This window comes from Trifolium pratense, linkage group LG1 (genome assembly GCF_020283565.1).
Source record: "Trifolium pratense cultivar HEN17-A07 linkage group LG1, ARS_RC_1.1, whole genome shotgun sequence".
Lineage (NCBI taxonomy): Eukaryota > Viridiplantae > Streptophyta > Magnoliopsida > Fabales > Fabaceae > Trifolium > Trifolium pratense.
In genome coordinates, this window is record NC_060059.1 from 28,908,399 (window position 1) to 28,935,168 (window position 26,770).

Sequence of the window (26,770 nt, forward strand, 5' to 3'; positions counted from 1 at the left end):
CGCCAACCTCTTTTGACGCAAAGAGGGAGTATTGTTTTCATAAATAAATGTTAAGAGTCCCTTATTAGATGCGAGATGGTCCGAACATAAATTTTATAAGTAAAAGTGATCATTGATTTATAGATTCTAAGATGGTATTCTCAGGTGAGGATTACCTAGGATACCATCTTTTTTTTTGTTTTAAAAAAAAAGATGGTATCTTAAGTAATCTTCACCTTAGTAGCGGACAAAAAAAATTATTTTGCTATTTTAGACAAATTTTACTTTGAATAAAAAATTGTCTTGCATGTTTAGTGAGCCATCTTAGTAATAATGTGGTGCTAAAACTACTCTTGACGTTCACTTCGGCAATGTTTTTTTCTCTTTCAATAGGAGAGTGCATCTTCTTCCTCTAAAAGAAATTCATCTCCCCCCTTTCAAGAGTAATGTAATGTTTTCCTAATTGGAGACCAATTTCTAAATTTATGTTTTGAAAAACATCAGTTGTTCATTTTTTTTTAATGAAAAATATATGATATATAAATATAAAAATGAGAACAGTACAAGAGAAAGTTCGGAAAAGTAAAGAGGTATCAGAAGTACACTCTATCAGAACCTACTAATCTCTATGATAAGATACAAAAACAAATAGGCAAAATAAAATTACAAACAAGAAGACATATCACCACCAAAACTATAGCCCCTCAAAGACATCATGAGAACAAGAAAATCTCTCAGGAAGAGAGAGACAATGATTAACCACTGGTAGGACAAAGTCAAAGAGGATCTCCAATCTTCCTGACCCAACGAGACCCAACGAGACCCAACATGACAACCCAGCAAAATCTATCGGTTCCAGCATAAAGTATGGTGAATTCCCCACTCATAAAAGGAACAGGGGGAGTCAGAGTTTTTTCATAGAAACCACTTCCAAGATAAAAATTTCACCCTATCTACCAGACACTCGACTGAAAATGTCCCTTGCGAAAAGGAAACGTCATTTCGAGATTTCCAGATAGTCCACACAATAGTATGCCAAATTAACAACCACCCAAATTTATTTTTTTCTACCCACACCCATGCCCAAGAAAACCTAAATAAAAAAACCTTAAACATTTATTTATATAGGTACATGTGCCGGTACGTTGAAATTAAAATAATTTGCATTGAAGTTTAATTTTTAACTTGTTCAATAATCTCACACTATTTATTTGTTGATGTTGATAGTTTATGAACTATATATTTTTTGACAATTATCAATTTTATCAAACAGATTATTTGCGATCAGTATTTATTTTGAAATTATAAATTCATATATGAATTAATTTAATTTTAAATTGATTTAGCTTCGGATAATTTTGGCACTGAACATATTGAAAAAATCACAATAATTATTTATCTAATTTTTTTATGGAAAATAAATATTTCATTTATTCAAAAAATGTTTTGCAAAAATATGCATCAATACACAACACACCTGCAATTCAAAGGAATATAGTACTAGTACTATTTAAGGCTGCCAATTAAATATCCTCAATATGAACTTGAAAGATAGCTACAAAATTCCATATGATAAGAACATGAAATGCGATCACTACAAGAGTTTTGCTTACAAACTAGGAATAACAATAAATTGATGCATGATTAAAAAGAACTTCAAACTCTAAATTGATCCGACATGACAACAACATTTGAAGCTAGAAACGGAATAACATTAATAAATTACTTGGAAAAGGAAATGCTAAACCTAAGACTATCTAACCTAAAACAATAATAATATTTGAATTGGCAACACAATAAATCAACAACAACATGCATGCAAAGGATCAAAATGAATCTAATTAAGGACAAGGGTGAAGAACATCTCCACAACTTGTAGTCCCCACACCACCACCCAAACCACCACTACCACCACCTAAACCACCGGCACCGCCAGCACCACCGGTCCCACCAACGCCTCCAACTCCTCCGGTACCACCAAAACCTCCGATTCCAGAACCACCACCTAAACCTCCACTTCCACCACCCAAGCCGCCAGCTCCACCACCGGCACCACCTAAACCTCCAACACCACCGGCCCCACCTAAACCCCCAACACCACCTAACCCTCCAACTCCTCCACCGTGACCGCCAAGAACTCCAACTCCACCACCAATCCCATGGAAGCCACCAATTCCAGCTGCACCGCCGATCCCACCAATTTTACCTACACCTCCAATCCCACCAAACTTCCCAATACCACCACCAATTCCAGCTGCACCACCAATACCATGGATACCACCAATTCCACCACCAATACCATGGATACCACCAATTCCACCACCGATCCCACCAACCTTCCCAATGCCACCACCAATCCCACCAAATTTTCCAATACCACCACCAATCCCACCAACCTTCCCAATGCCACCACCAATCCCACCAAATTTTCCAATACCACCACCTATCCCACCACCAATCCCACCAACCTTACCAATTCCACATCCAATCCCACCACCTATCCCACCAACCTTCCCTATTCCTCCACCAATCCCACCAATCCCAGCATAACCACCAGCAAATCCACCAACACCACCAACCAAAAAATTCTTCTTTTCATCAACACCCTTACCATTCAAACTCTCTCCATGTTTTGCACCATTTGCATGCACCACACTCACATTTTTCTCATCACCACCCTTTGGAACATCAACTGCTACACTTGCATGTTCATCACCACCCTTTGGAACATTACGTGCAACACTTACATGCACTAAAACTAGTACAACAAACACAAGAATTGTACTAAACTTCACCATCTTTACTTACCTACCTTTTCAACAGTTTTTCAGTGGGAAAAACTCTATGTGATGCTATAGATTGCATGCAAAATGGATGTTATATAATAGTAGAAGTTGTATAGTTGACAGTTGAGAGTAATAAAAGATAGCAAGTGAAGTTAATAAAGAGTTGTCAAGTGTCAAGAATGCATGGGAAGAATTTAATAAGTTTAAGGGTATCAGAAAGTTAGGTAGAATCAAAAGAAGAGAAAATTTAAGAAGGTCATGTGGGATGTCGATGATATAGTAATTGTAGAAATCACAACAACAAAGGTTTATTGTTTCCAGTAAGTTCTGGACCATGCTTCTCTTCATCCAGCGCCTATGCCACCACAAATGTCTTGTATAATTGGCTATCCAATTTTTAATTTTTTTATTTTTTTTATAGATAAATAAAAAGAAAAAAAAATACATTTATTAAGAATATAACAAAACATAATATTTTTTTATCGACAAACAAAATAAATTTGAAGTATTTTCACTCTTTTAAATTATAAGTCGTTTTGATTATTTCATGCAAATTAAGAAATGTAATTTAATTTTATATGAAAAAGAAAAATTATGAGATAGTTTACAAAATTGTCTTTTAATTATAATAGATGATTATTAGAATTTGGGACAAAAGTTAATTTGAGAGCTGAGATTTGCACTACCCTTATAAAGACTATCTAGACGGAGCTACTTCACTCTTGTGAAGGCACGTGCCCCCACTTAATTTTAACATGCTAGGTGTATATATAATGTGCCACCACAACACATACCAATACATTTTTTATTTGACAATAGGTCTTCATCACCTTCCTTTTTTTTTCTTATTCTGTTTTGTTTGTAATAGTTTTTCATTTCTATTGGTTTGAGGTTCGATTCTCCCTAACGCCAATTTAGATGGGCTAATTTAGCTTCTTAAAAAAAAAAAGTTCTTCATTTCTATATCAAATTTTAATACTATGTAGAGAGCTTTTATGATATATTAACAAATTGAAGAGTACGTGTGTTACTACGTTTTTTTTTTGTCAAAATCAATTAAAGATAATTTTCAAAAATGAAAGAGCTATTTATGGACATTTTGTATTTTTTTTTATAATGTTGGCAATGAAGATCGAACCTAGGACCTCAATCTCATGCATACTATTCAATTCTCTCACGACTAGACCAATCATTTCATAAAAAAAATAAAAATATAAATGATCGAACTATTTAAAGGACCTAACTGTTATCTACAAAATTTAAATGATCGAACTGTTACAAACGCGAAACTTAAAAGACTTTTGAATCCATTTAATTTTTTTAATACTATAAATTTTTATGTAAATATCGTCCCCACTGTTCAAAATTGCTAGCTCCGTCATTGACTCTAGCCAATGTGGGACTTGTAACACGCCCCCTCACGTCCAGGACTGAACAAGCTGGAACGTGGAATCAACAACAACGGGTGACCCAAATATGGGAGGTCTCAACAACAAACAACAAATAGTTCTAGGATATATAGACTCTGATACATACCATATTAGAATTTGGGAGGCCTATACTCAACCCCAAAAGCTAGCTTGAGAGTTGAAGTTTCCACCACCTTATAAATGATATCTATGCCATATCTCTGTACCTAATATCCAAATATACCCTTGTCTTTTGTTTTAAATTAAATTATTTACTACATGAAGATGAACCTGTCAAAAGGGCTGGTCCGGCCTAGCCCGATCCGCCCCGATGGGCCAGACTATATATATGGGCTAGCTCGGTCCAATTATTATTCGGCTTCACATTTATCAGTTCGGCCCAGCCCGTACGGGCCATGTGGGTTAATGGGCCGGTGATGATTATTTTGCAAGTGTACAAAATTGATCAAGTAATAAAGTAAGTAAGTAAGATCGTCTTCATAGGGATTGCGTATACAACAATTCAATTTTCACTAAATTAGGATCAAATCAATAATTTGGGGGGGGGGGGGGGGGGTTTCAAGTTTGTTTGTATCAAGAGCATAAAAGAAATAATAAAAGATAAAGTTTGTTTGTTTTCAAGATGAGAAGAATAGTGAGGTTGTTTCGAATCTCTTCCCTTTTCATACTTGTTATCCTGTTATTGTATTTCACAATTCAAATTAAGTCTAGTTCATCACGACAAATTAACCCTTAAATAGTAATAATCACTCCCGTGTCTTATTACCCTATTCACTAATAAAACACTCCCTAATCCCTTATATATATATATATATATATATATATATATATATATATATATATATAAATCCTAAATAGTTCTCCTACCAGTAATCCTAACCCTAATTGTATTAACCAATCATAGCTTTTAAATCATTTTCTTTAAAAGGTAAATAATAAAAAAATTAACAATTGTAATTAATTTTTTATTTAGCCACATGTCACATTGCTTCTAATGATTTGTCATATGCCACATTTAATCTGAAGCATTCATATGCCTTTTCATTTTATTTTTAATCATACACCATTATCCTTTTCATATGTCCATTTTAATTACCAAGAAATGTAATGGTTTCCAATGAAAAGTATTTTTTGAACCAATGAAAAGTTGTACAAATTTAATTTCATATAAGCACCTATATTTTCGGTGGACATTATAAATACTTTTCTATTTCTTTGTTTCTTTTTCAATTCTTTCCACCACCTGAGTTATTTGGAAAGAATTGATTTTCTTCTTTACCTATGCTTTTTTTTTATCTTCCATTCACATTCACCTCTTCATCTTCTTATTTTTTTTCATTTTGTTCCTTTTTAATGAGCTTGCTCATGGTATTAGGTAATAGTTCGTCATTTTAACTATTTTTGTTTCCTCCCTTAATTACTCGCATTCAAGATATTTGCAGCAGTAGGTTTAATTCATATGTTTTGAATATCTATAAAATCTTTTGTTTTGTAGATATACTAATTTACATTGGTTTATCTAACAAATACTTTATTTTAATTTTTGTCAGGTAGATGTTGCTATCATCATGGAAGTAGGACTTGGTGTGATTGCTAATATATTTATAACGTAATACTACTATTATGCATTTGCCTTTATATATGCTACTATTTATTTTGGGTTTCTATTACGGGAGTATATATATTAAATAGTGTATTGTTTTTTTTATTTATTTATACTTTTTTATGCTTGCATTATATATATTTTGATTTTAATTTAGAGATTGATATACTTGATCTATATATATACATGATTTATATTATAATTGTGTTTCTCCAAGCAATTGACACTGTTTATGCTTAATAATTGATTTGTTTGATTGATTTTTGGTTACAAAGTTGGAAGAACTTGAAGAACTATGTTTGTACCAAAAAAACAACTATGAACTATGTATGTCCTTGCCTAAAAAAATGTATGTTCATGATTTTTTATTTATTTCAAGTTTCAACTATAAGTCATTCCTCCTTCAATTATTTAGAGTTTTTAGTTGACGTTATATTATAAACAACAAATAATACCTTTGCATCGCACGGGTAAGGGTCTAGTAAATTATGAAATCATTAAAGATGCGCGTTAATTCAAAAGTCACAACCACAAACTACGTATCCCTACAATAGCCGCAAGTTACGTATCCTTAAAATAACCCTATTGAATAATTATCATCAATTTTTGAATATCAAAAGAAAATTCCGTAAACAATCGATATCTATATAATTTCACTAATACGTATACTAATGAAAAACATTTAACATAAATGATAATTAAATCATTAATAAAGACTGAATTGCAATAATATAATAACCAATTACATGATCAAGTAGTTCTTGTGAAGTTCATCTACTCAACCTAACCTAAAGGTATTAGCTACTATTAAGCATATTAAGACAATAGAGTAAAAACATGCATAAAAAGTAATCTCACTGCCTTGCGGAGGAAGTTTCATCTCCCTGTGGTGCGGGAGAGTCTCCTTCCCTTGAGAGCTCCTAAGCCCTCCTTGCTCCTCCTCCTTTGCTCTTTAGAGGCTTATAGTTCTCTGAAATTCTGAATGAATAATTGTGAAGGAGGAGAGGTCTATTTATAATTTTTTTTTAGTGAATTTGGGCTTTTATATTGTGCTGCGATAATCCCAGCGTTGGAACCATCGTGACCACGATGATCCCAACGTTGGTATGATAGGTTTGTCTCTTCCTTGGCAACCAAGTTTCCTTCTCATCGTGGTACGATGTAATCCATCGTGGAACGATATGATAAATTCAAAATTAGATTTTTGCTTCAACATGAAAGTTGTAGCTCTTTGTTTTAACTTTCGAATGCATGGTCATGGGTTTCGATCCGATACACGTAGCTCTAGTTATGGCATTTTTGCTACAATGTGGTATATCAACATATTTCTTCCTTTTTTTTGCCATTTTTTATGCATTTTCTTCAACTCTTGCTTCTTCTTCAAGTGACTTAATTTTCTTAGGTATTTTCCATGCTTTGGTCTTGAAAATTACTAAAAACTACAAAAAAAACTAACCTAAAAACTATATAAAAATATAATATAAATACCTGTCATCAGTCGGCCCGACCCATTTCACTTTATTTTTTCTCATTTATTCGATCTTTTTTTACATGACTTTGATGTATTAGTTTCTCATAAGTATACATTTTATTGAGATATAATTGTATGCAAGTGTAAATAATTTTTACATCAACACTAGATATCAATTAAACTCAAGTTTCATTATAAATAAAAGAAATTAAATCAAATCATTAAATTATAAACTTAATTTTTTAAAAAGTTTTAGGTAAATATGACCCTTTTTATTATGCTTACACATTTAACTATATTTTTTATAATAATTTTTTAATTAGATGATAATTTTTTATATTTTAATTGATATTATGTTTACAAAAATAAAATAATTTTGTCAATAATGGGCCGGCCCGAAGCCCATTGGGCTAGTCCGGCCCAATTTTCATTTGGGCTACACGGGCTTGGGCCAAAAAGGTCCGGTTTCATTTGGGCTAGATTTTTTGCGGCCCGATCCGCCCAAGCCCGTGTATTAATGGGCATTACCGACCATTTTTTACGGCTCTACATGAAGATGACCTTTGATATGTGACAGTACACAGGTGTGTAGAAGCTAGTGTGGGGTGTAGGGTGAGGGTTGTCTCCAGTGTATTTTTCACTTAATATCTTCAACTGTGTTCATCCACCCATTGATTTAATTTTTTTAATAATTAAAATTATAAGTGGTGAAAAAAATAAAGGGTTGAGATTTCACTAAGAAAAAAGGGCCTTTTTGTTTTAGATTTAAAAAAATTGATTTTTTCTTTGTATTTTTGAAAATAGATTTTCTAAAACCGTTTTTCAAAATACAAGTTTTTTTATATCCGTTTTTTCTAAATTGAAACACTAGTTTTGATATCATATAACATAAACACATATGATTGAAGATCAAAACATAGTCAAAATCACAATTTTTCAAAAAGTTGTATTTAAAAAATGATATTTATGAAAATCTATTTTAAATATATATTTTTTTTTTTGCAAAAATGGAGAGCATGGCATCATAGTAAGTCATCGACATCCCAACTATGCTGGCACCTCAATGCACTACCACTCCTCTACCATCACACCAAAAGTATTATTAAAATGAAAAACAAAAGAAAGGGTGGGGGGACATAAACCAAACCCACCAAAACAAGATTAGCAAAAGCGATAATTAGACAAACCAACTCTATCTCTAAAGAAACTCTCTCTAGAGCAACTTGATAATTGATCCCACCAGACTAACCCATCAACAAAAAAACCCGCATTAGCTAATCTGTCTGCACAAGTATTTCCTTCTCTATAAATATGAGAAAATCTAAAACGAAAATTTCTAATGATATGAAGACAATTTTTCCATTTAACCTTCAGCTTCCAAGGGACCACATTCACATCAGTGAAAGCTTGAACTAAGAGGATAGAGTCACATTCAAGCCAAAGATGGGTCCATCCTTTAGCAAAAGCAAATTCAATAGCATAAATTGCAGCGCAAATTTCAGCATAAAGAGAGGTTGCAACACCAATGTTAGCTGAAAATGCACCTAAAAAAGTACCAAGATGGTCTCTAAAGATGCCACCACAAGAAGATATACCTGGAGAACCTCTAGAGGCTCCATCAGTATTGCACTTCACCCAAAAACTAGGAGGCATGATCCAATTAACTTGTTTAATAGATGGCGGAGGGGAGGATGACAATCAACACAAAAATGCTTGAGGATAGAAAATTATTTTATAGATGAGTACATGTGACCTTTGGAATAATGAGCTGCTTGATGAATAAGACTTTTCACATAGATCAGATCACGAGAAAAATAGGGATAAATATCATTAAATCTGACATTATTCCTGCATTTCCAGACCTTCCACAAAATATTGACAATGGCTGCAATAATGAGATCATGTAATTGAGGACTCCAACCTTTGTTACACATGCCAAGAAGGGAATCAAAATTTGAGAGATCAAGAGGCATGCCTAGCAAAGAAGATAACTAGTTCCAATACTGCATTATAAAGGGGCAGCGCAAGAACAAATGAGTAACAATTTCGTAACTACTGCCACAAAGACTGCAACAAGAAACAATCGTGAGGCCTCTTTTGATCAAGTTATCATCAGTGGCAATAACATGGTGCATAATTCTCCAAGCAACTAAAGATCTAGAAGGAGGAATAAAAAGTTTCCAAATGAACTTGGTCCAACCTATACATTGAGGGGGTTGCATATCACAAGAATATGCAATTTTAAAAGTCAATTCTCCAGAGATAGAATCCTCTCAAACTAATTCGTCTGGTTCCGGTGTGGATGGGAGAGAAAGAGCATGAATATTGCAAGTAATAGTAGGAAATTGTACGGGTGTGCAAAATATCCGGTCATATGGATATGACTATATCCAAATCCAAAACCAACTCCAAATAACCAGATATTTGGAAATAGATATTAACCAGACCATTCTAAAAATGGTTGGGTATCCATTCTGTAAATCCGGTTTTTTAATTAAATGCCCATATCCATGTCCAAATCCATTGAATTAGACTTTTTGCGCATTTCTTCGTTTTTTGATAAGAAACTTTTGACTATTTTTTTTAATTAAATGCCCATATCCATGTCCAAATTCCAAAAATTGACTATAATCCCTAAAATCAGATGAAAACCAAAAAAAATTGGCCGAAAAACCAAAAATCGACCGAAAAACCCAAAAAATCGGCCGAAAACCTAAAATCGGCCAAAATCCAAAAAATCGACTATAAACCCTAAAACCGGCCAGCAACCCGAAAAATCGGCAGAAAAAACCTAAAATCGGTCAAAATTCCAAAAATCAACTATAAACCCTAAAATCGGCTGAAAACCCAAAAAATCGGCCGAAAAACCAAAAATCGACCGAAAACCCAAATAATCGGCCGAAAACCTAAAATCGGCCAAAATCCAAAAAATCAACTATAAACCCTAAAACCGGCCGGCAACCCGAAAAATCGGCAGAAAAAACCTAAAATCAGTCAAAATTCCAAAAATCAACTATAAACCCAAAAATCGGCTGAAAACCCAAAAAATCGACCGAAAAACCAAAAATCGACCGAAAACCCAAATAATCGGCCGAAAACCTAAAATCGGCCAAAATCCAAAAAATCGACTATAAACCCTAAAATCGGACGGCAACCCGAAAAATCGGCAGAAAAACCTAAAATCGGCCAAAATTCCAAAAATCGACTATAAACCCTAACATCGGGCGAAAACCCAAAAAATCGGCCGAAAAACCAAAAATCGACCGAAAACCAAAAATCGGCCAACATCCAAAAAATCGGCCGAAGAATCAAAAATCGTCCCTAAACCCAAAAAACTCGGCCGAAAACCTAAAATCGACCCAAATTCCCGAAATCGGCTATAAACCTCAAAATTGGCCGAAAAACCTAAAATCGACTATAAACCCATTTTTCGCCCGATATTAGGGTTTATAGTCGATTTTTTCGTTTTTCGGTCGATTTTTCGTTTTTCGGTCGATATTAGGGTTTATAGTCGATTTTTGGGTTTTCGATTATTTTTTTGGGTTTTCAGCCGATTTTAGAGTTTATAGTCGATTTTAGGGCTTTTGGTCGATTTTAGGTTTTTCAGCCGATTTATGGTTTTTGACCGATTTTAGGTTTTTCGGCCGATTTTTTGGGTTTAGGGTCGATTTTTGGGTTTTCGATTATTTTTTTGGGTTTTCAGCCGATTTTAGAGTTTATAGTTGATTTTAGGGCTTTTGGTCGATTTTAGTTTTTTCAGCCGATTTATGGTTTTTGACCGATTTTAGGTTTTTACGCAAGTTTTACTAAATTTAGATTTTTTTCAAAAAAAAAAAGATTTTTTTAAATTATCTTAAAACCAATAGAACCAGTATTTACAAGAGTGTTGCAAAAATTCACTCTATGCTACACTACTGTGCCGTGGCTTTCGACACACCGACGTCGGTCGCCGCAAATATGTTATCTCAGCAGTTAGTGGCATGGCCCTGTCCCCCAAATGGTTACGTTTGTCTGAATGTTGATGGAAGTTTGTTGGGTTCGCCTCAATCCGCAGGTTTTGGTGGCCTTATCCGTAATAGTTTTGGATCCTTTCTTGGAGGGTTCTATGGTGTGGCAGCTCAGGCTAGTATTCTATATGCTGAGATCATGGCCATGCTTCATGGTTTAGAGTTATGTTGGGAGAAAGGATTCAAACATGTCATTTGCCTTTCAGATTCCCTTCAAACAGTTACTCTTGTCAAAAATGGCACCTCACCACATCATAAATTTGCGAATGAAGTCTTTAGCATCCGCCAGCTTCTAGATAGAGACTGGAATGTTGTTATTAATCACACGCTCCGAGAAGGGAACGCGTGCGCTGATATGCTGGCTAAAATGGGAGCTAACACTATCTCTCCCCTTGTGAAGCTTGTTGAACCTCCTTCCGAGTTGTCTCCCCATCTCTCTGCTGATGCATGGGGTGTGGCTTTTATTAGAAAATAGTTTCCCTTTTGTTTTTTCCTTTCTCTTTTGTAACAAAAAAAAAACCAATTTTTAAAAGGAAATAACTGATTTTTTTTATCAGATTTAAAAATAACCGGTTAAAAATTGGATTGAAAAAATGACCGCTTTTAAATTTGGTTTGGTTAAAATAACTGGTTATATATCCATAACCAAATTTATAACCAGTTTTATAACCGGTTTATAATAAAATATGGTTATGGTTATGAATCCAAATCCAATTAAATGGTTTCGGTTTGGATATAGTTTGGTTTGTCAAATTATCCGACCATGCACACCCCTAGGAAATTGTTGTTTAAAAATTTCAGGTAAAGCCCAAACTTGATTATGAACGACTTCTGCAACTTTGGCATTCACCAGATGCGAAATAGGATAATTAAGTGATTTTTTGAAATTTAGATATCGAAAAAAAAGTTTCAATAAAATGATCAAATACCTAAAATAACATTTCAAGAATAACTATTCAAACCAAATTTTTATTTGAAGCTTTTATAAAAAAATTCTTTGTAAATTTTTTTAGACAAAATTATTTAACACTAGAATCTATTTTAAAAAAATCTATAACAAACAGACCCAAAATTTCATGGAGATAATCTCTTCCTAGTGTGAGGGTAATGTTTTTTTTATTTTTAACAAAGTGTGAGGGTAATGTTAGTACTATAAAAACGGTAGAAATTAGAAGAGCATAACGGATATACTTGAAAACAAATTTGGAAAATATGTAGATCTATGTTTAAAATTGAAATATTGACAATAAATATAAAAAACATTTAACAGCAAAAACTTGTATAGATATATATATTCCAAAAAAATGGAACATATAGTACTAAATCCACTAATGGGGAGAAAGTAGAGAAAGTACAAGAGATACTTTACCCAATAAATATAATGATTACATCTATAAAAAGCACATGAATTATCAATAGAAACTTATTTTAAAAGTTCTAACAAACACTCAAGATAAACATTTTCAAAATCCACAAAGTCTTCAAAAATGTAAACAGCAAATGAATTATCGCCCGACTTTCTCAATAATTCAACAACTCAAAGTCATAAAACAGTCTCACATTTATTTCGTGCTTAGGGATATCTCACACACAAATCATGTTTTCACACAAATGAAAAATTAGTTTTTATCCCAATTTCATGCTTAGCGGATATCCCGAAGTCATAAAATAGTTTTGATCCTAATTAATTCCATGATATAGTACGTTATAATATGAGTAAAATATATAATCCTCCTTTTTCTTTTTAAGTATCATTTTAAACCACCGTACATATGTCAATGTACAACTTTGTTTACTAATATATTTAATTATTTATTATACAAAATTATGAAAATTTTAAATTGAACAAAATTTTATATGTTAATATTTATTTTTATATAATAATCAAAATTACGATCAAAGTAAATTATATAAGTAGTACGCACGATTGTCAAACGACACTTAAAAAGGAACTTATGGAGTAATAATACATTTGTCTTATAAAAAAAAAAAAAAATACATTTGTGATGCTTGTCAAAGAATTTAAAGTAAGAAAAACATAAATCAAAGTGTGCGAGAAATTATACGATACAAATAAATTATACACTTACTGTACAATATAGTTATATATAATTACTTTTCATATGGATAACTGCATCGACATGGTTATTGTTTTCAACTATCCGAATTAAACTAACAATTTAGATCTTAAAACAATGTTCCAAATTTATTAAAATATATTATTTATGTGATCTATATTCATTCTAAGGGTTCACATGTAGTGACTACATGACTGCAGCATGCTTTGACTGCATGAGATCCAGTCCCTAGACAATCTGATCACAAATCAACAATTATAATTAATTACTGTGCTTAACTGCGTATTTTGTTAACAATCGGCGGATATGGAACCTTAAATCTGTCATAGTAGCATTGACAAATACTCCTAACACACTTCATAACCGTAGTGAATGGACAAATATCGATTGGACAATCACGGACTGTATTGCACGATTCATCTGCGAAGAAGTCAAATAATAATAAACAAATATTATCAAAATCGTAGGGATGACAATTTGACTAATACACAGTTGATATATGCAAAAACCCACATTTTAAATATGGATACGAGTACGCGTAATAACCCGCAAAAATGAGCGCGTATATATGCGAGTACGGGTACTTTAGTACCTACCCAACTCCATACCTACCTAATATATATATATTTTTAGTTTTTTATTATATAATAAGATACGTATATCAATTGTTTTTTTGATCAACTACGTATATCAATTGTTATCCCTATAAAAAGAAAAGAAAATTTGTAAAACATAAAGAAATAAACAATGTCTAAAATTACTTACATCCGTTGGTTACCACAAGAAATAGCAAAATAATAATTAATAGAGTGAAAATTTGAGCCATATTTATCCTTGTAATAAATTAAAAATTCTTTAAGCAATTTATCAGTATAAATTTCTTGCTACTTAAATAAAGAATTTTTAGCACTTAGGAGTCGCAATAAACCATTAATAAATTTCTAGTTGTCTCTAAGACAGATTAATGTATTGTGTTTAACCTTTAGCATAGTTTAACGATCATTTCTTATTCTTTTTTTTAAGCAAACTCGATTGGCTATATAACCTTAGTAAACATCTCGATTAAAACTCTTGATGGTCATAAAAAATTCATTAGATTTTTTTTTTATATTATATTAGCTTTTGATCACTAGAACAGTTTTTATCTACAACAACGACCGAAAACCGTCGCTGCCTTCGACAATGGTTTTTCCAACGTTGTAGTCTAAGGCATTGCCTTTTATTTTGCATATAGGCAATTGCAACAGATAAAAACCGTTGCCTATAGCTATTAAAGAACATATTAAGATCGTTGCTAACCATTAAAATAACACATTAAAAATGTTGCCTAGCTATAAGTTAACAAAGTTCACCACAAGAAAATCCTGATTAATGATGGCAGTAGCTGTAGCTAATTCGTAGCTAATCGCTAGCAATAAATCTCTAGCCAAAGCCAAGCATTTCAGATAAATAAAAATATGTAAATGGGAGCCAAAACATCTGCACTTTTTGGCTATTCTATTATTTTTCATTTTCCCTTGCTTAGATATAAGTGTTGTAAACTCTTGCCCTTGTTCTTGCTCCGCAATGTCAACCTAAGCTTATCTTGTAATTTGCATATATCTGTTTGTGCTACTAAAGGAAGTGCACGACTTTGTGTGTCCCGAAAGACATTGTGCATAGTGGGTTGACTGGTGACCTTCAACTCCAATTAAGTCTCCAGGACGCATTCTTGCACTAGTGATCATTCTCCTCGCTGTCACTGTTCCGTCAACCCGTGTCTGATTTTTCGCCCTTGTATTCTCTTGAATATTATCATCTGCAATCAGTGTCTTAAAAACCAGACCAAACCGGCCGGTCAAACCGTTCGAACCGGGAACCGGAGGTCACTGGTCCGGTCTGGTAGTTGGATCGGCCATGTTAACCAACCGGACTGAACCGGTGAACCAGCGGTTTTTCAAACCGGACGGTTTTTGTGCAAGTTTGGTTTTTTGTTTTTGGAAACTTTTTTTTTTTTGTAAATTGTTTTATTGAAACACGCTTTTTTTTAGTAACTTTTTTATTGGGTAGTAACATGCATGAATTTTAAATGACTAAAAATATAAGAAATTGTCAAAGACAAGTTTCGAACCATTGACCTCTCCATTAAAGATGAGGCACATTGCGACTGTGCTAAGTTGTTCATTTGTAAATTTTTTTATTTTGTATTCTATATATTGCATATATTCTTGTATTATATTTTAAGCTTTCTCACAAGTTTTTATTTGTTTCAAAAATACATTTGATTTTTTTTTTTATGGACTTAAGATTTTATTTATTGTTTTTTATGGACTTTATATTTTATTTATTATTTGCCTTTTTTTTTTTAATGTATTATTTACCTAATGTTGATTCAATTGTTCAACTCTCATTTTTACATATAATAACTAATGTTTGTGTGGTAAAAAAAAACTAATGACTCTAATTTATTATATTTACAATTAAAATACATATGCTATAATTTTTTTAAAAGATAAAATAAAAAAGGTGTTGAATCACCGATTCAATCCAATTTAATACATATAATTATTTTTTTAAAATTAAACTTTGTTATCCTGTTTATAATTTTATTAGGTGTCATAAATTTTGTTAGAGACCGAGTTTTTCGGTTCGATCGATTTAATAACAATATAATTTTATTATAGAGACCGGTTCATTCCATCGGTTTATCCGGTTTGATCCGGTTTAGTCACGCGGTTCGACCAATGACCCGGTGATTCGACCAATGAACCAGTGACCCAGCACCCTCACTGATTCGATGTCCGGTCCAGTTTTTAAAACATTGTCTGCAATGATAATCTCAATATCACGACCTTGGTTATCCATGTCCAGGTCTGCAACTTTTTCAAGGATAGGCAATGATTCCGTAGTAATTTCTCCATGAGCAATTTCATCTCTGTAACGTTTTCCAATGCCATGTGGAAGGAGGTATAGAGGCCTTAATATATTGATCGGCTTTGCCCTGCACATTAATGATATAATCTGCTGCAATCTATTGCGGCACCGGAATATGCTGTTCCAGTTGTAACTTATAGGCTTATAGCCTTTGCTACCATCATGGATTGTTGCTGCGCAAGCTGCACAATATCAATGATAACCGGCTTTTTCAGATCCCCATGCAGGATGCTTACTATGGTTGCGGTTTCTGCACAATACCATGGGTTGCTTGACAGGTTCAATAGCAACTTATTGTCGTCTCTCTCTGTAACTCCAAATTTTGTGGAGTTTGATTTTGTGGAAAACTAATTCGATTTCGGTCATTTCGGTACCAGTTTGGTGAATTATGGATCCAAATGGAATTCTGTGCGAAGTTTTGAAGTTGTGACTCGAAAGCAGATTTTGTGCAGAATATTTGGGGGACATACCTTCACTAAAACGGTAATTAATCTCTCTTTGTAACTCCAAATTTAGTGGGGTTTGATTCTGTGGAAAGATAACTCGATTACGGTCATTTCGATATCCGTTTGGTGAATTATTGATCCAAATTTAGTTGTGTGCGAAGTTTTGAAGTTGTGATTTGAAAGCAGAATTTTAGGGGGGGCAAAATCCAAAAAATTATAAAACAAGGGGGGTAAAAGTCCGCGTTTTAAAACAGGGGGGTAAAATTCCGATTTAATTAAAATAGGGGGGCAAAACTGCATTTAAGCCTAAATTTTATTAATAGAAGAGTAGCAAATGCCTATGTATAACTAGCTACTGACTTTGATGTGCATTAAGTGTAAGCATTATACTTCCACAATTTTAACAATTAATGTGATGGCACTACACTAAAGTAAAATAGGATTAAGGTGTATTGAGAACCTGAAATGAATCATGATTTTTTTTTGGACAGGAAATGAAACATGATTATGAATCTAATAAACCGTAGATTCAAATTGCAAGTATATGCTAGCTAGCTAGGGTTTGTTTTATTGCCTTACCTAAAAGAATTAGGGAAACATGAAATACTACAGAAATGAGAAAGAGGAATGTGAACCCTCCGAACCTTGAATTTGTAAGAGGAATGCCACACAACAATCAGAGCCAAACAGTTAGTGCTAGAGAGTAGCAATTGTTTTGGAGTAATATTAAAACCCCCGTTAGAAGTCTCATATTGGCTAGAGATATGACATAGGTAGCATTTATAAGTGTAATGCAAACCTCAACTCTCAAGCTAGCTTTTGTGGTTGAGTATAGGCCTCACAAATTCTAATACCCCCAATTCCGCAACTCGGCATTGATGTAGATGGAGAAGGTTCGGCGAGTAGCGCGCATATATGCAATTTAGACGAAAAAGTCAACCTAGATGAGGAAGAAGAGAGATGTGGCAGCAAGTATATGTTATATATAGCCTGCGTGCATGAATTAAAGCCTCCTTCCTACCTAGTCTTTATGTAATGACAGTATGTGATTCTATCTTTTGAGTAGCAATTTTATAATATTTTAATAAGTTTTTAGATATAATTACATGGTTTAGAGATCATTATATCAGGGCGAGTAGCATATATATATATGCAATTTAGACGAAAAAGTCAACCTAGATGAGGAAGAAGAGAGATGTGGCAGCAATTAAGTATATGTTATATAGTCTGCGTGCATGAATTAAAGCCTCCTACCTAGTCTTTATGTAATGATAGTATGTGATTATATGTTTTGAGTAGCAATTTTATAGTATTTTAATAAGTTTTTAAGTATAATTACGTGGTTTATAGATGATTATATCACGAGTCGAAGACAAGTCAAGAGTTTAAAGAAAAAATACAAAACAGATGAAATTTCTGGAAAAATTGCACCACGATTCATCAGCATCGTGACACAGTTTTTAGCTGCTTGGAATTAAAGATTTTCTACAAGAATCATTACACAATTTATCACGCAATCGGGCGTTGCTAGATGGAAGAGTTGCAAATAATATTTTATTTTATATTATTTTATATATATTATTTATTTAAATATGAAGAGGAATAGGTACATATGGTCGACCAAAAGAAATAAAAGAGGAAAAGAAGTGAGTGTGGCTTGTGGGCTTTGTTTTGCTGATCTTGAAACAAAATTGAGAGCTGGAATATAAAGAGGGCATGAGGTTACATAACAGAACTGCGGTATCAACAAGCAGCAACATACTTCCTCGTCTTGTTCCTTCTTTTTATTATGTTGCTTATTAATTTAATTATGAGTAACTAAATCTCTATCAATTAGAATTAATAGATGATCTTCCTTGAATTGATTTAAACTATGTAAATTATTGAGGATAATTGGGGACCTTTTTAATATTGTTGTTATTCAATTATTTATGCGCGTAATGCATTTTATAAACTGACGAATTTATTAATTGAATTTAGGAATCGAATGATTACTAACCATAACTTTTGAAACTTGAATATGAAATAATTTTTTGGTCAATAGTTGTTTTAGAGATATCGGATTATTGAATCATGATAGATAGAATTAACGCGCATAAGTCTTTCTATGAATTTGTATTGACCTAAGACATTAGAGAATTATTTTTATAGAAAAGGGTTCTTATTCATTAACACTGATTTGAACTATTTAGTTAATTCATCGTGACAACTTTGCTTAGCAAACCCCCCCTGCATTTAGATCCTAAATACGATACGATACATCTGTCTTGTCGAAATTGAAACAATTCATGTGGATACGAATTTAATTAATTACTTATCAATAAATTAGTACACTTGCTAATTTTGTCATTAGTATGCATATAAATGCATTTCGAAAGATATGTTCTGAAAGATAGCTAGTAAAAACTTTTAAACTAGCTATCTTTCAGAACATATCTTTCGAAATGCATTTATATGCATTTCGAAGTTATCTCTCAAAACGTTTGAAATAAAATTTCTGAAAAATTATGAGAGTAAAATTAGAGTTTTAAGGGACCGGGAGCATTGCGGGAGTCCAAAAGAGTAATTTCCCAAATTTTCATTGTTATTGAGCCCATTAGATTAGACATCAACTTGGTTTCTAGATCTGCTGATGTCATCATGCATGCAGGTTGACGCTGTTTCTAATCTCAACACTTGATTTAAAATTGGACAATCTAATACATTAATTTAATATATCTAAATGATCTTGACCGTTGATTGAAATGGAATTGTTGAAACTTATAACTACGCAATTATAATACCAAATTCAATTCCATCAACTTTGCTAGAGTCTACTTCATCTGATATATTTCTTAACTTCCTCTCTCATCTAAAAAGTCAAATTTTGACTAAATATAGTATTACTTTTTCAATTAATCTAAAGAGTTAAATTTTATTTATGGAAAATGTTATTTAGACACGATGTTTTAACAAAAATACAATAAAACTACACTTTTTGTTTTTTTAATATTTGTTGCACACCTCGATATTCGTGATGTTAGTGGAGAAAGTACGATGTCGTATTTTTGTCTAACCATTTTGTGTTTACATAGCACATCTCTTTATTTATATATAAAACCTAAGAGAATACTCCCTCCGTCCAAAAATATAAGCAAAAATGAGTCAAATAAATTGATGCATTTGGTTTAAGATTTGGAACAAATACATTAATTTTTGTTGACCAATTTTTACTTATGTTTTGGGACGGAGAGAGTACTTGTTTTGTGTTTTACTAGTTTCAATGTTTGATGGTAATGGATGGTTCCCAAAGGTGCTGACTTTTTATCTAAACCAAATGTATAGTGTTGACATTTCTTGTTATGTTAATAATTTTCAGAATAAAGGCATACCAAACAAATCTTCGCACACCAAAAGAAACCACAACACACCACCTAAATGAGGTTCATAGCTAGACGACATTCCATATTATCGAATAAAGGTAATTATATACTTACGAAAATACTTATGTAATACAATAATACATTTTTGAACTTGTCAAAGAAATAAAAATGCAAGAGAAACTTAAATCAAAGTGTGCTCCAATTATGACGTACAAATAAATTACACGCCTTTTTTTTTTACACACTTATTATTAACATATAGTAATTGTTTTCATATAAAAGTACGTGTTCTTTTTTCTTTTATATCAATCTGTACTTTTTCGCATAGTCGCAATCACATATATTTCCAATGCACTTCGCAACCATAGGAGGGTCACATATATTTATTGGACAATCACCGTCACCTTGGCACTTCCAACCTGTAAAGTCAAATAATAATAATAAAAGAATGTTACAAAATGTAATGAATTGTTATGTATAAAAAAAAGGGTTAAATATATTTTTAGTCCCTACATTTTGTTATATATTTTTAGTCTTTATATTTTTTTTATAATTAAAAAAAATTCAACACTTTTTTTTGTTATCAAAATTGGTTCCTGCCGTAATTTTTTTTTAACATAATGCAGATGTGGTGCAACTGATCAATAACATGATGACATGTGTCTTTTTCCACAAGAGTTATTGTGCACCTTTTCACGTCAAATCATCTTTTATTTGTATTTGCATTTCCGGATCTAAGTGTTTATAGAGAAATGCAAATACAAATAAAAGATGATTTGACGTGAAAAGGTACACAATAACACTTGTGGAAAAGACATGTGTCATCATGTTATTGGCCAGTTGCGCCACATCTACATTTTGTTAAAAAAAATTAACGACAGAGACCAATTTTGATAACAGAAAAAAGTGTAGAATTTTTTTTAACCATAAAAAATTGTAGGGACTATTCTTGACTATAGAGCAAAATGTAGGACTAAAAACATATTTAACCCTAAAAAATAAGTAGACAATATCCAAAATTACTTACGGCCTTTGGTTACCACAAGAAGTAGAGAAAAAATGACTAATAAAGTAAAAATTCGAGTCATATTTTTTCTACTTTGCATTTAGTAAATAAAAACTTGCTTGATCAACACTTTATAAATACAAATTTTTTGGTTGGTTAACTTCAAGTAAATAGCTTTTAGCACTTAGGAGGATTTGCAAGAAACAATTAATAAAATAGAGTTATAGATAATATTGACTTTAAGATAGACCAATGTGTTGTATTTAACCTTTAATTCACTCGATAGATCACTTAACTTTAGTAAATATTTAAATTAAAATTCTTCAAGATCATCAAAGATATGTTCATTAGATTTTTTATTTATTTATATTAGCTTTTCAAGATAGACAAAGGAAAATTCCCAAAGATAAAAGATATAGATGAACTTTTAAAAAAAAGTTAATTTTAAAATAGTGTATAAAAAATGTGGAAACGCGTTTTATTTATAAAATAAAAGTACCATAGGATTATTTTTTATTGTTGACAAAAAATATAAGATCAAATTAGTGACATAACTCAATCAGAGTTTATTAACAACTTTAATCACAACTACCGTAGTAAAAATAAAAATATTATACATATTTTGAAAACGCTCCTTTACAAAAGGTTCTGAAATTAACATCATCCTAACTAAATTAACTTTCCAAGTTTCAAAATTTAAACAAAAGAAAATGGAGTGACAATTCAAAGCCCCTTTTCCTTGTGACTATATTATCTATACTTCAATTTTCATTTGTCAAGAAAATTATATCAAGAATCTATTAAGAAAATTCAAAATGATTGAAGCATATTGTTATATCCTTTAATTAAAATTCTACCCTGTCTCTTCTTTGTTCATGTGGATTCGATACTTTTTTTATTTTGAGACATACTATCGCACTGCGACCGTGTCAACTTCAATTTTTTAGAGTCCACCACGACACAAACGCTATATTAGCATCATCACTATGTTTGTTGATCGAACGCTAAAGCTTTTCTCCATTAAATATTAATATTACGAGTGTCGCTAAATATAACGTCTACCTCTGTGGACGCTACTGTGATGCTAAACAAAAATGAAACATACATTAGATCTTAGCAATCGTCAGTGTTAGACTCAGATACTTTTTGTTTTAAATTTTAATGATAAATTTAGCAACGTCTACTTTAGTGAAAGCTAAAAACTAAATTAAATAATTATTTTCAATAAATATTTTGATTTTTCACCAAACCCGATTTTATTTCGCTTTTCTCAATCTCACAAAGCTGTTTTATATATATATATATATATATATATATATATATATATATATATATATATATATATATCATGCTTCATGATCATGTTCCCATATTTTCTATTCAATATTCTGTTTAGTACGTTTATGAGAAAACGAAGAGGGTTAAAATAGTTTGAATAAATGATTGTGCGTGATTTTGAGGAGTGCTAACAACACACTTTTTAACAAACACACTCTAACACACTCTCTTCTATTAGTTAAAATTTATATGGGTCCCATAAAAATTATATGGGTCCACATTTTTTTATGGGACCCATGTAAATTTCAACCAATAAAAGAGAGTGTGTTGGGGTGTGTTTGTTAAAGAATGTGTTGCTAGCATTATTCTTTGAGGTTATTACCCTATAATGATCTATTAGCTTATCTCTATAGTATATAATGGAGGTTCACCGAATTGGAAAAGTCAAGACTTCAAAGCAAATAAAAACAACTTATCAAAAGTGGTTAGCATAAAGTCTCTTTATATCTCTCTCCTCGATCCATTAGCTTGTAAACATTCTGATTTCACTTTATTAGTGTGTAAATGTGAAATTGATGACCGACTGTTAATTTTGTTAAGTCTTGTGCGACTTATAGAAAGATTGTGGGTCGTAGAGGCTTACAGAATATAAATTGCTAAAAGTCTTAAGTGGCAAAATTGTAAAGTGCAAGAGTTGAGATGGTTTCTCAAACATCGTAATGGAAAATCTCACTAATTTTTCTGAACGTGAAGACTGGACTACATACCTAAACCAATATAATTTTTGTGTGTCGATTTTCTCAACCACTTATCTCTTTACTTTTAGTATTTCTTCACATCACACACAAAATTATCACTTTATTTGCTTGACTAACCCATTGAAATTAACATCATCCTAACTAAATTAACATTCCAAGTTTCAAAATTTAAACAAAAGAAAATGGAGTGACAATTCAAAGCCCCTTTTCCTTGTGACTATTTTATCTACAATTTTCATTTGTCAAGAAAATTATATCAAGAATCTATTAAGAAAATTCAAAATGATTGAAGCATATTCTTATATCCTTTAATTAAAATTCTACCCTGTCTTTTCTTTGTTCATGTGGATTCGATACTTTTTTTATTTCGAGACATACTATCGCACTGCGACCGTGTCAACTTCAATTTTTTAGAGTCCACCACGACACAAACGCTATTAGCACCATCATTATGTTTGTTGGTCGAACGCTAAAGCTTTTCTCCATTAAATTTTAATATTACAAGTGTCACTGAATATAACTGTTAGAAATAATATAAAACCATTGATATGGCTCTGTCAAATAACCGATTATCCCAAAACCTTAGGCTATGTTTGGATTGATGGTACATAACGGAATGGAGCGGAATGGAATAAGATGGAATGGAGCGGAGCGGGATGGAATGGAGCATAAAATGTATTCCATTGTTTGGACATTTTGTATTCCATCCCATACACCCCAAATTGGAGGGGAAGAAAAATAAGAGAAAATGATGGAATGGGATGGAATCCATACCATCACATACCACTCCATTCCATTCATTTTTAAAGAATCCAAACAATGGAACTTCACTTCATACCACCACATACCACTCCATTCCATCTCATACCACCAATCCAAACAAAGCCTTAAGGTGTTAGGATAGAGCCATATCAATGGTTTTATATTATTTCTAACAATAACGTCTACCTCCGTGGATGCTACCATATGCTAAACAAAAATGAAACATATATTAGATCTTAGCGATCGTCAGTGTTAGACTCAGATACTTTTTATTTTAAATTTTAATGATAAATTTAGCAGGGTCTACTAGTGAAAGCTAAAGACTAAATTAAATAATTATTTTCAATAAATATTTTGATTTTTCACCAAACCCGATTTTATTTCGCTTTTCTCAATCTCACAAAGCTGTTTTATATATATATATATATATATATATATATATATATATATATATATATATATATATATATATATATATATATATATATATATATATATATATATCATGCTTCATGATCATCTTCCCATATTTTCTATTTAATATTCTGTTTAGTTTATGAGAAAACGAAGAGGGTTAAAATAGTTTGAATAAATCTATCAAAAAAACAAAATAGTTTGAATAAATGATTGTGCGTGGTTGTTTTTTTTTTCTTCTAGATTTGAGCATAATTTCAATTTTTGAATTTTTTTATTTCTTTTGTTTGCAATTTGAGGTTATTACCCTGTATGAGAATATTGATGAGTACTTGAATGTTGTAGATCCTTATGCTGGTCGTATACTTCATAATTACATGATATCATTCAATTCCATCACAAATAACATTGTAGCGTCCGCCACAACACAGACTATAAATTGATACTAATAACACTAATGTAGCGTCTTTTATTTTGGTATTTTGATTTTTAAGCCGACGCTCCAAAGCAATTTTGTTGTAGTATGAATAAGTTTCAACTTCTAGTTCTTGATCTTAACTCCTATATATAGGTAAAAAACTAGTTGGAAGATTACTCTGTAAAGTACTATTAATAAGCCATCATTTAAAGGTAATACAAAGGCTTGAGAGACACATTTTAGAATATCATCAAAGCTAGAAAACAAATGAGATAAAGAAGAGTTCGTCCATTCATAAGCTCTCATGCATCTTACAACTCATACATCTTTGTGTATCTAAAAAGATAATTAAGATTCAAATTCACATTCTGTAAGATTTATATCAAACCATATATAAGTGATTTCATTTCAATCACAAAATCACACCTAGTTGATCGTAAGCACATCACCAATATAATTATACGCTTATTAGTACAAAATAATTATATTGTTATGAACTATTTCTAAAGAATAGCAAGAATATAGAAGGAGAAGAGAAAGAGAGAAGAAAAAGGAATAGACCATTGTTATTATTCTATTCACAAGTGTGCTTTACATTGTAACAAAGGGGTCTTATTTATAGGACACAATTAGGGGACAAGAAAACCTACACAATAATGGACATTCATTACATATTATTCATAACACTCCCCCTTGAATGTCCATGAAGGATATTCTTTCTCTAAAAAAAAACCTAGTGAAGGAAAAAGAGTACATCATCATTTGTGTGTGAACTGCCTCATTAAAAACCTTACCAGGAAAACCCAGTGGGATAAAACCATGGTGAAGGGAAAAAGAGTGCAGTGCATATTTGTGTCTCCCCCTCATAAAGACAATTATATAGAGATGAAAAACCAAATAATCTTCGGTACTAGTTGATCAAAAGTTTTACTTGAAGTTGACTTGTAGAAAGATCTGTCATATCTTCTATATTATGTTCTTCTCCAAATTAGCAGTGTGTCCGATATTACCTTCATATTGAATTGTTGCATGAACCACCCTTTTGTAATAAAAACAACAAGTTTCTTGTATGTGTTGAATTACAGACCTCGACAAAAATGCCTTCTCAACTTGCTTGATGTAGTACTGAAAATTTCACATGATTGAATGATATTGGTGTTTCTTTAAGGTATAAATATTATGCTTGACTTTGTTCCAATATTTGTGTTAGTTGAATAAAATACCACGACATGTATAACTATATATAGTAAAATATATCAGTGTCCTTAATTGAATTAAGATATGATACTTCAGGACCAATTCAAATTGTTCATCATTTTTCTTAATGCATTACACTATCTTTGCTCAGATCAAATGACATCGCAACTATTTTAGTACACAACAGATTTGTCCATGTCAAACTGTTTTAATACTTTTGCTATATAATTTTATTATAAATTTGCGATTCCAAATAAACTTTGCGCATCCAACATATTTCTTTAATCTACAAATTTCAGAAGCTCTTCAGGAGTTCTGATAATATTTATAGCAAATGATATTTCTCAACAAATATATTAACATTTGATATATGGTACTTCAGGACCAATTAGTAGTTCACTATTGATGAACTTTCAACAATTTCATATATGTTTTATATAAGGTTCATGATTCACGAAGCATTCTTCAATTACTTATTTTGTAAGAAAAATAACAATATCTCATAAGCTCTTCATGAGTCTTAATGATATTTTTATCATCAATATAAGCCTCAGATATAAAAAATTCATTGTCAAATATAACTAAATCCTTCCGGGATCATCATTATCAAGTGAGCCAGTCAAATACGTTAAAACACATATTTCACATGAATTGAGTATTTCATATGCTACTCAACTTAATTAATTTTTTGAATTCACTTCAAGTGAATATGCTTCTTGAAAATCAATGATAGACATTTATCAATATACTTGAATAAGAACTCAAACTCTAAATATTTTATTTCCATTATTTTTCTCTTGAAAACTTATTCATATCGAATTATTTTCATCTGCAGATGAAATGGACTACGGGTCCAAAAACA

The 26,770-nt window shown here is 31.8% G+C and overlaps 2 protein-coding genes and 2 long non-coding RNA genes across 4 annotated transcripts; 1 reads left to right on the forward strand and 3 right to left on the reverse strand.

Annotated features, from left to right (window-relative positions):
• Positions 1 to 1,447: 1,447 nt before the first annotated feature.
• Positions 1,448 to 2,777, reverse strand: LOC123891786 (glycine-rich cell wall structural protein-like). The gene has a single exon (XM_045941678.1). The coding sequence runs from the start codon at positions 2,775 to 2,777 to the stop codon at positions 1,821 to 1,823; it is 957 nt and encodes a 318-aa protein (XP_045797634.1). The 3' UTR covers positions 1,448 to 1,820.
• An 8,449-nt stretch (positions 2,778 to 11,226) lies between these two features.
• On the forward strand, positions 11,227 to 11,751 carry LOC123891799. Its single transcript, XM_045941689.1, has one exon. The coding sequence runs from the start codon at positions 11,227 to 11,229 to the stop codon at positions 11,749 to 11,751; it is 525 nt and encodes a 174-aa protein (XP_045797645.1).
• A 1,564-nt stretch (positions 11,752 to 13,315) lies between these two features.
• On the reverse strand, positions 13,316 to 14,193 carry LOC123884349. Its single transcript, XR_006800741.1, has 2 exons — positions 14,120 to 14,193; positions 13,316 to 13,774 (listed from the first exon to the last, which is right to left on the reverse strand). It is a non-coding gene; the product is annotated as an uncharacterized LOC123884349 (long non-coding RNA).
• Positions 14,194 to 20,160: 5,967 nt separating this feature from the next.
• LOC123885583 lies at positions 20,161 to 21,329 on the reverse strand. Its single transcript, XR_006801192.1, has 2 exons — positions 21,103 to 21,329; positions 20,161 to 20,494 (listed from the first exon to the last, which is right to left on the reverse strand). It is a non-coding gene; the product is annotated as an uncharacterized LOC123885583 (long non-coding RNA).
• Positions 21,330 to 26,770: the final 5,441 nt, after the last annotated feature.